The sequence below is a fragment of the Petaurus breviceps genome, unplaced genomic scaffold (assembly GCF_028583685.1).
Source record: "Petaurus breviceps papuanus isolate PSGF00001 unplaced genomic scaffold, PetGlider_PUasm1.0 90845, whole genome shotgun sequence".
NCBI classification, from domain to species: Eukaryota; Metazoa; Chordata; class Mammalia; order Diprotodontia; family Petauridae; genus Petaurus; species Petaurus breviceps.
In genome coordinates this window covers 3,997,864-4,013,547 of record NW_027187359.1, presented here as the reverse complement: position 1 = coordinate 4,013,547, position 15,684 = coordinate 3,997,864, and the positions used below count along the sequence as shown (strand labels likewise).

At 41.1% G+C, this 15,684-nt stretch overlaps 1 protein-coding gene across 1 annotated transcript in view; it reads left to right on the top strand.

The window, feature by feature from the left end:
- The window catches only part of PTK2B (protein tyrosine kinase 2 beta), a 172,110-nt gene that overhangs the window by 139,339 nt on the left and 17,087 nt on the right, over window positions 1–15,684 (top strand). Inside the window, exons 16-24 of the mRNA XM_069071951.1 lie at window positions 1–12; window positions 1,172–1,256; window positions 2,014–2,114; window positions 3,302–3,417; window positions 6,917–7,017; window positions 7,220–7,309; window positions 10,334–10,538; window positions 12,535–12,643; window positions 13,701–13,766. The exon at window positions 1–12 is cut by the window's left edge and continues 86 nt beyond it. Coding sequence (XP_068928052.1) covers window positions 1–12; window positions 1,172–1,256; window positions 2,014–2,114; window positions 3,302–3,417; window positions 6,917–7,017; window positions 7,220–7,309; window positions 10,334–10,538; window positions 12,535–12,643; window positions 13,701–13,766 — 885 coding nt within the window. The remainder of the gene's footprint in view (window positions 13–1,171; window positions 1,257–2,013; window positions 2,115–3,301; window positions 3,418–6,916; window positions 7,018–7,219; window positions 7,310–10,333; window positions 10,539–12,534; window positions 12,644–13,700; window positions 13,767–15,684) is intronic.

Genomic DNA, 15,684 nt, shown 5'->3' with positions numbered 1-15,684 from the left:
CAAGCCATTAATGTGTAAGGGGGAGAGCTGATAAGTCACAAGGGGTTTGGATCTTTGCTCGTTTGGTAGCAGAAATGGTCATGAAATGTTTGAGGTAGTGGGGGTGATGAGAAAAAAGAGCTGTATGAAAGTCAAGAATAGAACAGGGGCACAGTTTGAAGGAAGAGGGAGATAGGAAGGGCTAAGTGGGAGAGACAAATGTAAAAAGCATTTATTAAACTTTTACTATGTACTAGTAAGAAAAGTAAAAGTAAAGTAAAAAGTTTAAAAAAAGCCTTTACTATGTGCTTGGCTAGACACTGGGGGATACAAAGATAAAAGTAGACAGACAGTCCCTTCCCTTGAGGAGCTTACATTCTAATAGGGTGAGATGGTAACAGTCATCTGATTCAACATCCAGATTTTACAGATGAGGAAACTGAGGCTCAATGAGGTATACTAACTTGCCCAAGGTAATACAGGTAGTAAATGGCAGAGTTAGGATTTTAACCTACACCTTTCACACTGGAGACAGGGTTCTTTCCACTATATTATAATGGGAGGCAAGGATAGCAAGGGAAGGCAAGGTACTGGGGCAGCCCATGGAGTCCTTAGCACTAGAGCTGGGACTGACAAGTCCAAAACAGATTGAGAAAGTGCAAGGAGAGGATCCGACCAGGGATATAGCCAGGGAGCCTCAGGCCAATGGTTTTCAGGCAATGGCAGGAGGAAAAAGTCCAAGACAGTCTTAAATTTCTATAATGTATGTCTACCCCATCCTTCTGGGCAAGATGGGGCTATCCTGGGGTCAAGGAAGCTCTAGGCCTAGGTCACTTGGCTGTTTTACAGGGAAAGGGTAAGTTCTATTCAGCTTGGTTTGATTGGTTTCCCATCTTTTAGGCTATAGACAGACAAAAATCAACTAGGAAACTGGAAGTTTCTATGGAAGATCCCAGAGTGGGAGGGGAGGTTTCCAGTAGTGAGATGGGTATTAGTCAGGAAAAGGCAGCATAGGTAGGACTAGTTAATTAGACTGAGAAAGACTAGGACTGAAAATCAGAGCTTTTTCTGGACTTTACCCAGGCACAGCTTTGATGGGAAGGCATGTGGGTCATGCCATGGGAAGTGGGCAGGCAGAAACACTTTTCCTAGATTAGGAACCAAGGGGTCCTGAGCATATCTCTGGTTGCAGAAAGGAGAGCGGATCAATGTGGCTGTGAAGACCTGTAAGAAAGACTGCACTTATGAAAACAAAGAGAAGTTTATGAGTGAAGCAGGTAAGTCAGCTACCTGACGGATCATAGGATCGATCATAGCTCTAGACTTGTCACTCAGGTGGTAAGCCACAGAGGTGGAACACAAACTGACTCTGGAGTTCTTTCCACCAAAACACCCTGTCTCCCATCATGATTATTATCTGGTTGAGGGAGGCAAGCAAATGTTGGCAGGAGGAAAATACTGTCAGACCCAGAGCTTCTAAGTTGGAATGCAGTCTCAGAGACGGGAAGGCCAGGAGGAGAAGGAAGAGGAAGCAAGAGGAGCAGGACTGGGAGGGGATTGTTAATAAGGCCCAAGCAAGGAATCTTGGGAAATAAAGGAAGGCTAGTCCCCTCTACTTGACCCTCCCCCTGCCCCCTCAATCATCTCTACTATTGCCCCAATTTGGGGCAGGATGTAGTCTTTCAGATGGATTTTTTTTCAGTTTATATTTATATCTTTTGTTTTAATATTACCTTCAGTTCTTAATATATCTTTCCTACCTAGAGATCCATGCTTTGTAAAAAGGAATAAAAAAGAAAGTGGGGGAGGGAGGACAGACTAGTATAGCAAAACTAACCAATACATCAACTTGTGATTCTGACAATTTATGTAATGTTCTATACCCAGAGTCCCCTACCTCTACTGAAGCAGGAAAGGAGATACATTTTTTATTTCTTAAATTTGGTTATCATAATTACTCAGTATTCAGTTTCATTTTTTTCTGTTTATGCCCTGAACTTTTTGTGATCCTGTTGTCTCTTGTCCCCACCCCAGTGTTAATGAAGAACTTGGATCATCCCCATATTGTGAAGTTGATTGGTATCATTGAAGAGGAGCCCACATGGATTATCATGGAGCTGTACCCATATGGAGAGGTGAGCACAGAGAGGGAGGGAGGGAGGAAAGAAGCTTCTGTAGGGACAAATCAACTGCCCGGTGATCTGTTTTTACGATTGACCCAGGATGGATCTGGGCTCCTAGGGCTGAGGCATTTTAGGGTTAGGGGCTCTGAATCTCAGCACTGTGCTTTCTTTTTTGTAACCAGGTGACCAGATTCCCAGGTGTTATGAGAAAAACATTCTTAGATGATCATGTAGGGCCTCATCACCTATCACTTGGACTATTGCAGTAACCTTCCAACTGATGTCACTACCTTTGATCCCTCCTTTTATTTACCTACATGTAGCCACTAAGCTATATTCCTTAGGCATAGATTTCTCTGTATAACTCCCCTGCTCAAGAAGCTTCAGCAGCTCCCGATGGCCTCTACAACAAAATACAAAACCATTTAATCGGCATTTGAAGCCCTTCACAATCTAGCTTCAGCCTATCTTTCCAGGCAAATTACATCTCACTCGCATTCACATATTCTGTTTGCCATGTTCCTTGACTATACATGACATTTCATTTCCAACCTCTCGGGGCCCCATACCTGGAATTTCCTGCCTCTTCACCTTTTCCACTTGGAAACTCTAGCTCCTTTGAAGTTTCTGCAGAAGGCATATAGCCTATTGAGAGAGAGTATGTTGTTGTAGAAAGGCCAGGGGATTTTGAATACCTCAAATACCTACTAGCTATGTGACCCTGGGTAAGTCACTTAACCCTTTTGTATCTTAGTTTCCTCATTTGAAAAATGAGACAGTTGGATTCCATGACCTATAAGATTGCTTCTAGCTCCCAAGTCTATGACCCTTTGATTATGTGTCACATATCCTATGAGAGGCATTTCCTGATCCCCTTAGTTGGCATTCTTTCCACCCCCCTCCCGCAATCACTTTGTATCTATTTGGTCTATAATTTGCATGTACTTTGTTGTATGTATGTTGTTTCCCCAGTAGATGTAAGCTCCTTGAGGACAGGGGCTGTTTCATTTTGGTCTTTGTTTCTCTAGTTGTATTCCCCTTTGTATCTGGAAAAGAGAAGGCGCTTAATGAATTCTGGCTGGATTGAGTCAGATGTAGAGCAAATTCTGGCCAGTGCCTGGAATCTAAAGGCCAACACACACTTTTTGTGGAAGTCCCAGCCCACTTTTCTGATGATCTGTTTTCCCCTTTTCCTGCAGCTTGGACACTACCTGGAGCATAATAAGAATTCCCTAAAGGTGCTCACCCTCATCTTATATTCGCTGCAGATCTGCAAGGCTATGGCTTACCTGGAGAGCATCAGCTGTGTCCACAGGTAGGTGGGGGGAGGGGAATGACAACAGGGAGGGTGGTGGAGTCCAGGGATTGGCAGGAACATAGGCCCAAACCTGGAAGGGACCTCTGGTCATTCAGTCCAACACCTTCATTTTGAAGATGAAACAACTGAGGCCTGGGAACTGAAGTGATTTCACCCAATGTCACCCAATAGTAAGCTTCAGAGTCTGGACCCGAATCTGGGTCCTTTGACTCCAGCACTTGGGTTCTTCCTATTCCACCATGTTGATTTAAGGCTCAGAGGGTTGGGGGAAAAATCTGTTGTAGCCCACTCTCCAGGAGGTTTGAACTGGAGCAGGGTTATGATGAGGACCATCCCTTAGTTTGGGGAGATGGGTTTTTTTTTCTTTTTTAAAGATACTTAAAAAAAACCCTGATGTTTCCTGTTTCCACATTACCATAGTATCCCACATATTCCTCCCCCTACCTATCCTCAATAGCCTTCTCCTGTGACAAGAGGGGGGGATGAAGTCAGTCTAACTGATACATTAAGAAAGCCTCTTCATGTACAATGTGTAACACCTCCACAAAAGGGTAGGTTGGAAGTATCTTCTCCTATCTCTCCATTTGAATGCCACTCAATATTTATAATTTTGTTACTTTTACTTTTGATTTGAGATGGTTTCTTTTTTGAAAAAACTTTTTATTGATCTTTTGTTTTTACATCACCTAAATATCCCCCTGTGTCTTTTTCTTCCCTCATCTCAGAGGTTCCTCCCTTAAAAAGAGATTTTTAAAATTCCCTTTAAAAAATTATTTTTGTTCAAAATTTTCTCCCTTCCTACAGCCCCCCTATTGAAAAAGCAAGCAATACAATGCCCATTATGCATTTTAAGTCATGCTAAACATATGTCTGTATTGGCTCTGGTTTTTTTTTTTTTAAGCAATCAGGGTTAAATAACTTGCTCAAGGTTACAGGGCCAGTTATTTCTGGGTGTGGTGCTGAGTGTCTGAGCCCAGGATTCGATCTCCAGGTCATCCTGACACTGGAGCCAGTGCTCTTACTCGCTGTGCTACCTGGCTGCCCCTTCTGTTGTTTTTTTAAAAGCAAAAAAAATAAAGAAATTAAAAAAAATATATGCTTCATTCTCTACTGAATTTATCACTTCCTTTTTCAAACAATAAATTTTAATTGATATCTTTTGCTTCTTATATGACCAAACATCTCCCAGAAATCTTCCCCTTGCTCTCTAGAGGGCCATTTCACATTGCAAATAATATTTTAAAATAAAACAAAAGAAAAACAGTAACAAGAAAAAATCACCAAAATTAATCAATATATAGAAACAGTCTACAAACATGTGCAATGCTTCACACCCATGGACCTTTGCAAAAGAGTGGAGTGGTGTCAGTAGGGGAGATGTCTTCCCATATCTCTTCTTTGGGCCCATGTTTGTTCACTGTAATTTTGCAACTTTCATTTTTGTTTGGAGTTGTTATTCCTTCCATTTACATCATTTTAGTCGTTATGTATATTATTTTTGACTGTTCATTCTGCACCAATTCATATCATCTTTCTGTGCTTCTCTGTATTCATTAAATTTGTTGTTTCTTACAGCACAGTCATGTTCTATTATATTCATACATCACAATTTGTTTAGCTGTTCTCTAGTTAATGAGCATCTACTTTGTTTATGATCCTTTGCTACCACAAAGAGTGCTGCTCTAAGTATTTTGATGCATGTGGAGATTTTCTTTTTTTAAGCAACCTATTTGGAAAGTGCATTCTTTGGATCAAAGTTATAGACATTTTACTCATTTTATTTGCATAATTTTAAATTGCTTTCCAAAATAGTTGTACTAATTCACAGCTCCACCAACAATGCATTAACCTCTCCAACACTGCCTATTCCTTTTTTTTGTCATCTTTGACAGTTTGCTGAATGTGAGGTGAAACCTCAGGGTTTCCTTATTATTAGTGATCTGGAGCATTCTTTCTTCTTCTTCTTTTATTTTTTTTTGGGGGGGCAATTGGGGTTAAGTAACTTGCCCAAGGTCACACGGCTAGTATTTTTGTGTGGGTGTTAAGTGTCTCAGGCCGGAACCGAACTCGGGGCTGATGCTTTTACTCACTGCGCCACCTAGCCGCCCCTGGAGCATTCTTTCATAAGGTTATTAATAGTTTGCAGAATTGTTTGTTCAGATACTTTGATCATTTCTGCATTGGGGAATGGCTTTTGGTTATATATTTCTTTTAGTTCTTTTTCTATCTTGGTTGGTATCTATGAAATCTGAGAAAAAGCTTTCTCCCCAATTAAGCATTTCTCTTCTTATCGTAAATGCCCTAATTTTGATAATACAAAAGCTTTTTAACTTTATGTCACCAGAATGATCACTTTAATCTTTTATAATTGTCTTTATTTCTTGTTTGGTTAAGAATTCATTAGAGATAGTCTCTTAACCTTATCCAGATCTGCTTTTTCCATCTTGGCTATCAGTTCTCATAACTCATTTTGGAAGACCTGGAATTACTGGATCTGGGGGAAAAGGGAGTCTTGTAACTCCTAGCTTAGAGTACCTTTGTCCTCCATCAAACCAAACCCCAAGAATGAATGACATTTATCATGACCTACTGAAATCTTCCTCAAATGTCTTATCAGCTCAGGGAGGTGACCCTGGGTTCCTGAAGATCATGACAATGGAGAACTGCTAGGTCAAGTCAAGTAGGAGAAACTTCCAGTGGAGGGATGATGGACTGACTATATGTCCAGCATTCAAGGACCAGCCAGCTGAATTGAATGAAGTTCATCATTAAGAGACAGGACATTAGATAAGGAGTTTTTTTCTTTGGCCACCTCAATTCATGGTGACCATCTACTAAAGTTGTGATCTGTACCAGTAAAGGGAGTTTTCACACCTGTGAAAGCACAGATGTTTGAAGTATTGAAGTAAGTGATTTGCTCTAGTTCCTACCTGTATCTTGATCTTCCCACCTGTCCCACTTGGAGTTCCACACATATAACATATATGATACATACAGAGTAGAGGGAAGATAACCTGGGAGAAGGAAATGTGATTTCCATTCATTGGTGCTGGAAATGGGATGCTGAAGGAACATTGGAGCCAGATGCCAAAGTCCTGGGACTATATTTCCATGGAGTGATTCAAGTGGCTCTTGGATGCTACTTTGGCAGATGAAGCACAAGCCAGAAGGCCTGGCCAGAATTCATTTCCATTCATCCCCTCCCAGGAGTGTTTTCTCTATTATGAATAGAGTTTTGAACTCGGAGTCAAGAAAGTCTGAGTTTAAATCCCTCCTCTGACAATTACTAAATAGGTGACCCTGGGAGAGTCACCTTACTTCAGCTTCCCTTTCTTCATTCGTAAAATGGGGATAATAATACTGCTGAGTCACAAGGTTGTTATGAATATTGAGTGAAATAATATGTGTAAAACACTTTGCAGACCTTAAAGCACTATGTCATTTACTATTAGCATCATTCTTCTTCTTCTTATCATTATCATCATCCTTTCTACAGGGACATTGCAGTCAGGAACATTTTGGTGGCTTCTCCTGAATGTGTGAAACTTGGGGATTTTGGTCTTTCTCGATACATTGAAGAAGAAGAATATTACAAAGGTAAAAAGTAGCTGTTCTTAAACTCTACTATATTATCCAAGAGCTGTTGATGAAACCGAGAATCAAAACTGGGAAGATATAGGTTTGGTAGATATATGGGTAGAGAGGGAGTTCAGGTTGAGGGCCTTTGGAGATGGATGTTGTCTTTCCTGATCTTTCCAGCTATGAAAATAACTCCTTTAAATATTCATTCCTCCTAAAGCTTCTGTGACTCGTCTCCCAATCAAATGGATGTCCCCTGAGTCCATTAACTTCCGTCGATTCACAACTGCCAGTGACGTCTGGATGTTTGGTGAGTAAGAGCATAGGGAAACACAGGAAAGTGTTTCTTATCTTTTCTCTCCTTGATGGTGGATGATTGGGTATCCCAGATTCATGCTATAGATAAGCAAGTACGTGTCTCATCCCTGTACTGCCTGCTTAACCATGTCAACTAATGAATCCCAGAAGGGCTGAGGTCTGGGTGAAGTTAAGCACTGACCATGGGCAGTACCTGACGATACTCCTGGAAACAACTATTATGTATGGAAAGTCATTTTGGAACTAAGTTAAGGCTCAGGAATGCACTGAAGATTCAAAGTGGGTGAGGCTGAAGAATGGTCCTGTGACTTTGGAGAAGGGGTTGAGTGTATAAGTTAAGCCCCCAGAGAAGAGGTCTCATGGTCATTCCTTTTGACTCCCTGTTACTAGAGACTCCATATTCAGAGATCATTAAGAGATCATGGAGCTTGACCTTAGAGGTCATCTAATCCAAACCTCCTTATCTTGCAGATGAGTAAATTGTTATTTAAAGAATTCAACTGATTTGCCAACTAAGCCCAGCACAGAGGATTGGTAAAGACCAGGAAATCAATAGTTCTAAAAAGCTTATTTGTCCTTTAGGGTTTCTTTTTGTTACCCCCACTCACCCTTTTCAAATATTTTATTGATGCCCTTTTCTTCTTTTAAATTGCTTTCTCCAGTGACCACCTTCTCCCACCCTTGTAACAAATGAGTGTGATAAAATGGAACAAACCCCACATATTGGCCAGTTTAGAAAAGCTATATCTTATTTTGTGCATATAGACCTGAAGATAAGAGCTTCATGTAGAAGGGACTGACTGAACTTTTTATCTTGAAGGGAGGAGAGATTATGTAAGACAGAGGGGACATATTTTACAACATGGAGGCTGGCCAGTACAAAAGCAGGGCAATAGAGGCTGGATGACAAGTTGTATGGAGAATAGAGAGAAGGCCAGTTCAGTCGGATTTCAAAGTGCAGGAGGAATAATGTCTAATGAGGCTGGAAAGATAGATTTGGGCCAGGTTATAAAGGACTTTTAATGGTGATTAGGATTTATAATATATCTTAAAGACAAAAGGGAGCCACTAGATTGGAGTGACATGGCCAGATCTATCATCACTTTGTTGGGTGAATGGAGGATGGTTGGAGGTGGGGAGTAACATGGGACAAGGGCACCAATTAGGCACCAATTTCACAATGTGAAAATGAGCTAGGCAAGAGGTGATGAGGACCTGAACTAAGCTGGCACCCATGTGAACAGAGAGAAGGGGTCACGTAAAAGAGATGTTATAGAGATAGAAAAGGCAATATTTGGCAACTGATTGGGTACATGGGGCAAGGGAGAGGAGGATTTGATGATTAAAGACAAGGTCAAGAACTTGCAAGACTGAAAGAATGGTGGTGCCATCTACAGAAATAAAGAAGTTTTTTCTGGATATGTTGAGTTTGAGAAGTCTGGAAAATCCAGTTTGAAATGTCTAATAAGTAGATAGTGACATAGGACTTAAGTTCAGGGGAGCCTGAGGATGGATATGTAGATCTCTGCATTTTCTGCAGAGGGATGATAATTAAACCTGTAACATCTGATAAGTTTACCAAGAGAGGGGAGAGAGAGAACTCAGGAGACAGCATTCAGACACACCCACAATCAAAGAGCTAGCAAAGGAACCTGAGAAGCCTTGGTAAATCAGATAGAAGGAGAATCAGGAGAGAGGAGAGTCATGGAAAGTCAGAGAAGAGGGTCTTGAATAGTGTAAAATTCTGCAAAGAGGTCAAGAATGATGAGGATTGAGAAAGGCCATCAGATTTGGCAATTAAGAGATTATGGATAGTTTGGGAGTGGGTAATTTCAGTTAAGGGAGAATATCATAAGTCAAAAGGCTAAGGAATGAATGAGAAAGCGAATTTAGGTGAGAAAAGGAGAAAAAATATAGAATAATAGTTTGAGAGGATGGTAAAAGTTTTTTAAAGGTGGAGGACACAGGGTCATATTTGAAAATAGTAATAAAACTGCCCTGTTTATCTGTGTCTGCTTTTGAACTTTCTTCTGCCTTTTTTTGCATACTTATTTAATGTTTTGTATCAAATATGAAATCTCCATAGGCTTGTTTTCTGACTTGCTACATTTTCACTGACTCATTTTTTTTCTTTCTTTATTACCCACTAACCTCTCCTAATAAAAACCCTGTCTTATAACAAACAAGTATGATCAGGTAAAACAAATCCATACATTGGGCATATCATTCTGCACCCCTAATCCATCAGCTCTCTGCCAGAAAGTGGGAGGAATGCCTCATTAGTCTCCTGAAATCCTGATTGGATCAGAGTGAAATCTATCTTTCTTTATGTTATTGCAGTCATCTAAATCATTCTGGTTCTGCTCACTTCCCTCTAAAGTTCTCATCTCTGTCATTTCTTAGGGCATTTTAAAAATTAAATTTATTTTCAGTTAGCAAAAAACTTTTTCTCTCCTCATTTCCCATCCACCATCTTTGAGGAACAAAACACTTGTAACAATTATGCATAGCATATAGCATTGAAGCATAATCATGCAAAACAAATTCCTTTATTGTCTGTGTCCAAAAATACATGTCTTATTCTCTGCCTTGAGTCCATCATGACTCTTTCAAGAGGCAAATATAATACATTTCTTCATCACTCCTCTAGAATAGTGGTTGGTGTTGCATTGATCAGAGTTCCTAAGTCATTCAAAATTGTTTTTTACAGTGAATTAGTGTATAAATTGCTCTCTTTGCTCGCTTTAGTCCCAATCAGTTCATACAAGCCTTCCTAGGTTTCTTTGAATTCTTCATATTTTTCATCTCTTATGGCCTAATAATATCCAGTTACATTCATATACCACCATTTGTCTAGTCACTCCCTAATTAATAGGCATCCCCTTTGTTTTGGCGGCATTTGACTTGGGAGGTTCATATCAGTTATTAAGGCAGCTCCTGAGGAAGGCTTCAGGTAGGAATGCCTTCCTTCTAGTGGCTAAGCCCCTTCCCTTTTTGTATCCCTTTTTCTTCCTAGCTGTGTGCATGTGGGAGATCCTGAGTTTTGGAAAGCAGCCCTTCTTCTGGCTAGAGAACAAGGATGTAATTGGAGTATTGGAGAAAGGGGACCGGCTACCCAAACCCGATCTCTGCCCTCCTATCCTCTATACTCTCATGACCCGGTGCTGGGACTATGACCCCAGTGACCGACCTCGCTTCACAGAACTCGTATGCAGCCTTAGGTAAGTGGAGAGCTAGGGAGGCTTTGGGAAGAAGGCTTGTAGGGGCAAAGGATTGACCCTGTGGGAGGCAGTGGTGAACAGCTCCAAAAGACAAGATTGCCTGGAAGCCAGCCCAGAATAGCCAGTAATGGTGAATTCTCCTAGAATAAAAGTGACCAGCGGTCCTCAAATCAAGCCCAAGGTCTTACTTGTAGTTTTTGTTGTTCAGTTGTGTCCTACCCTTTGTGACCCTGTGGAACATAGTTCACCAATTACTGTCCATGAAGTTTTCTTGGTAAAGATACTGGAGTGGTTTGCCATTTCCTTCTCCAGTGTATTAGGGCAAACGGGTTAAGTGACTTGCCTAGGGTAACATAGCTAGTAAGTATCTTAGGCTAGATTTGAACTTAGGTCTTTCTGACTCCAGTCCAAGTGCTCTATCGACTGAGCTACCTTTCGGCCTCTTTGCCTATAGTAGGCACCCAATAAATGAGCATTGGTTTTATAAAGTTTTAAATAGATAAAGCATTTTAAAAATCAATTACTATATCATGTTATTCGAGGCTCACAACAACCCTATAATAAAGATACCATAGATATTATTATTCCCATTTTACAGATGAAGAAACTGAGGATCAAAGAGATCACTTGCCCAGGTTTACACCACTAGTAAGTGTCCAAAGCAGGATTGAACCTATGTCCTCCTGAGTCCAGGCTCAGAACTCTGTCTACTGCGTGACACTCTCTGTTTAATATAGCTCACCCTCAAATGTCAATGCAAAGAGAAAGGAATGGATGAAAAATAAACCAAAGGATGCTCTACCGTGCACTCCTGGGAATGATCCTGTCCTTTGCCCATTGGTAGTGTGCTAGCACTGCAGATGTCTAACCCAGTGTTTCAGCCCTGGCCATCAGGGCTGCCTGTCGGGTTGTCCAGTTCTGCCTGCCTTGCAGACAACAAACATCACCATACTATGCTGTTAGCATCATCTTGTCAGGATCACAGGGCCTAGTTTCCCAGTAGTGGTAATAACTAACATTTAGTAATTGACTGATTTACTTCACCCACACATTTCATTGGTGTAGGGTAGTGGTATCAAACTTAATAGAAATGGGGGCCACTGATCTATACATAAGGATCCCTGTGGGCTGTGTAGTGAATTCAATTTAAAAAACAATGTTATCTTTGTTTTATTATATTTTTAGTTACTTTAATACTTTAAGTATTTCAAATATTTCCCAATGATGTTTTAATCTTGTTCAGAACACACTTAGGAGTGCTGCAGGCCAGATGCATACATCAGGTCATATGTTTGATACTTCTGGTGTAGGGAATTCCCAGTAAGAAACGAATAAATCCTTGATAATTGGAAAAGAAAATTTAATTAAAAAATAAAATGGAAGTAATCATTTTCACAATACCTGTCGCACTAAGGTTGTTGTTTGTCTTGTATAACTTAAAATACCATAAGAATATGAGTTGCTGTTACACTAAGAGGTTTATAATTAAGTGGGTATTGAAGACAAACTTCACTTTATACACAATTGGGTCTTGGTCCAGATCCTCAAGCACATGTGGGACATCTTTATTTCATTTCGTTATTGAAGTCACTGGCTGTATTTGTCTCCTGATTCTGCTTATCTCATTCTGCATCAGTTCATGTATGTCTTCTGAAGTTTCTCAGTTCCTCATTTTTTTTTTTTACAGCTTGGTAGTATTCCATTATATTTATGTACCACACTTTGTTCATTTCTGTTATACTAATGGGAAAGGAGACCATTCTAAGGACCACAAGTACTAACCTACCTTGTTGAACATGGAGTGGGTGTCACTTTCATAGGTGATTTAACTGAGGATCTGCTTTGTGTAGATGGAAAGGGAATCTAACATCTGGCCCTAAGTCTTTCTCTGGATTCAGAGGGGAGGCAGAGGGTATTTACACAGAGCAAGAGAGAACTTCCATGATATCTGTGATTTTATAGCTTATCTCTCCTAATCTCATCAACTCCATGGCAGTGATGTTTACCAGATGGAGAAGGAGATTGCTAAAGAACAAGAGAGAAATACCCGCTATCGGACACCCAAAATTTTGGAGCCCACAGCCTTCCAGGATCCCCCACCCAAGGTAAGTTAGGCCCTACTGCCTCTAGGATGTAAGACACAGCCAAGGGCTTCTTAGGTTATTGAATAGCTTGACTGATCTGCCAACTTCTCTCCATATCTGTTCTCTTTCTTAGCTTTTCAATCTCTTGCCTCCACTCAGTTCCTCTCACATGAGTGTACAGAAGGCTTGGGACCACTCATATCTAGCAGGTGACAGTATGAGATGGTTAGGTCACTAAAATACATGAGATCAGCTTTCCTTAGGATGCTGGAGAATCCTTTCTTTCTAGGGTCCAAGAGATACAAATTACATAGTTTTGAGGGGCCATTAAGCTCCTATACTATGATGCAAGAATGGGACTAGATGCCCTGAGGATCAGAAAGGTTGGATTCTCTCCTCTTCTACCTTGCCTCCCTACTTTACCCTGATCCTTTATACCCAGTTCATTAAAAAACAAAACAAAACTGGGCCTAGCTACGGTTTCATTGGTGTAAGGAATTGTTGTTGTTCAGTCTTTTTCAGTTGAGACCAACTCTTCATAACCCCATTTGGGGATTTCTTGGCAAAGATATTGGAGTGCTTTGCCACTTCCTTCTTCAACTCATTAAGGGAACTGAGGCAAGCAGAGTTAAGTGACTTGCCCAGAGTCACCTAGCCAGTAAGTGTCTGATTTGATCTCATGAAGATTAGTCTTCCTGCTGTAGGCCCAGTGCTCTAGCCACTGCACCACCTAGATGCCCACACTCTACTCTGCCTTATGTTTTCTTTTTTCTATATCTGTCCTGTCCCCCTAAGCCTTTGAGGGCAGGCACCATGGCTTCAAATTCTTTGTATACTCACAGCTCATTATTCATGATATCCATTCAGTGAATATTTTTTCGGAATGATGATGACCCCTACTGACAGTTATTAATGTTGCCTTCATCTCTCCTAAACCCTCCCTGTCTAGCAGGTACCTTCTCTTCGAGAACCCAGGATTCCCACCTTCTTGGTATTCTCCCCTCCTATATGGTTCAGCTCTCCCTCTTGAGGAGCAGGAAGAATAGCAGGGATTAACTCATCTGTTTCTTCTTTCCAGCCCAGTCGGCCCAAGTACAAGCTGCCTCCACAAACCAACCTTCTGGCTCCTAAGCTGCAGTTCCAGGTAAATACAGCACCACAGCATCTGCAGGGGACATTCTGGAGAATTCAGACTCATTCGCATTGAGTCATGCCCGAAATTCTGGCGTGGTGTCCTTGAAGAGCTGAAGTCACTTATTAGGGTGATACAGGAAGAGATGGGTGCCTGATCTGTTTTGTTTTGCATGGGGATCCCAAGGCAGAACGTGATTGTGAATCATCCAAGGCCCTAGGAGTGAACAACTGGTAGTTACCATCTCCCTCCTCTCCCACCGAATGGTGATTGGTTAGGACTGGTAGGGCCTCCCATTAGAAAGTTGGATCTTCATTCCTCTGCCCTCAGGGAATTCTCACAATGTTGGCTTGCTTTAAGTAAGTGGCTACCTCCATTTGAGTTGTTTTTTTTTTTTTTTTACAACCAAGCGTCTCCTATAGTAGACATGTAGTAGCAAGTGAAGAGGAAGAATGGGGTCATCGAATTGGAGGTGGGTGGGGACTTTGAGATCATCTTAGTATGGTTCCCTCATTCAGATGAAGAAATGAATACTGAGAGACTCGCCCAAGGTCACACAAGTAATAAGTGATCACAGGATCATGGATTCAAAGCTGAAACGGGTCATTGAGTCTAAGCTCTCATTTTACAGATGAGGAAACTGAGGCTGGTAGAGGTCAATTGATTTACCATTAGTCACATAGCTAGTAAGTGTCTGAGGTAAGATTTGAATGTATAGCTTCCTGAGTCCAAGCCCAGCACTCATGCACTGAGCCACCTGGCTGGCATTCAGATCCAGTGTGCTTCCTGTTGCACCACACTACCTCCATAACAGCTTACAGTGTATGTCACTTTAAGCTTTACAAAATGCTTTTCTCCAAAAAGCCCTGTGAGGTCAGCAGTGTAGACCTGTGACTGATGAGATAGAGCAAAGGCCAGTTACAAAACAGAGTTGGTTTGGTGTGGGTAAGGTGACCGTAACTTTGTTCCAGGACACCAAAATTTAAAAGGAACTGATAGCATCTGTATTCCAGCTGATAGAGACAACTGGAATTGGTACTGAATTAACCAAAATAATTAGTTGCAATAAGAAGCTACTGGGTGGTGAGCCACTTTCCCAACTGTATCCTGTATTATTCCCTCCTCTTATAGTGGCCTTCCCAGTTGCAAGATACTGGGGTCCCCAATGCCTCTGCTCATGGAGGCCAGTGTCCTACAGTCTCTCAGCTCATGAAGTCTTGTGTCCAGAGGTACCAGGATTCTCCCCACCCCCACACACACTCTCAACTGATTTTGTCTTAGAAGGTTGATTCAAGCACCTGCCATACTCCTTGACTGGGCACATTTGGGAGTCTTTTCCTGCAGGTGCCAGAAGTTCTAGCTACAGCTCTGAGGAAGTCTAAGAATTGTTGTCGCCATTTTACATGTGGGGAACTGAGGCTTAGAGAATTTTTCAGACATGTTCAAATTCTCACAGAAAATGTATCAGAACTAGGATTCAAGCCTATGCCTCCTCAATCAAAAAGTATTTCTGAGCTCCCCACTATGTACCTTGAACTATGCTGGATAAAGAGACAACAATGAAACAGTCCTTACCCTTGAGGAGCTTACAGTGTACTAGGGGAAACAACATATTCACAGATAAATAAATGAAGGATGTGACTTTAAAAAAAATACACAGTGATTGGGGGTGAGGGAACTAATGACAATAGCTAGTGTTTATATAATGCTTTAAGGTTTGCAAAGCCCTTTACAAATATTATCTTATTTGATCCATATAGCAACCCTGGGAAATCAGTGTCATTATCATCCCCATTTTATAGATGAAAAAACTGAAACAAACAAAGGTTTAAGTGACTTGCCCAGGTAGTAAGAGTCTGAGGCAGAATTTGAACTCAGGTCTTCCTGATTCCAGGTCCACTACTCTATCTTCTGTACAGCCAAAGCTTCA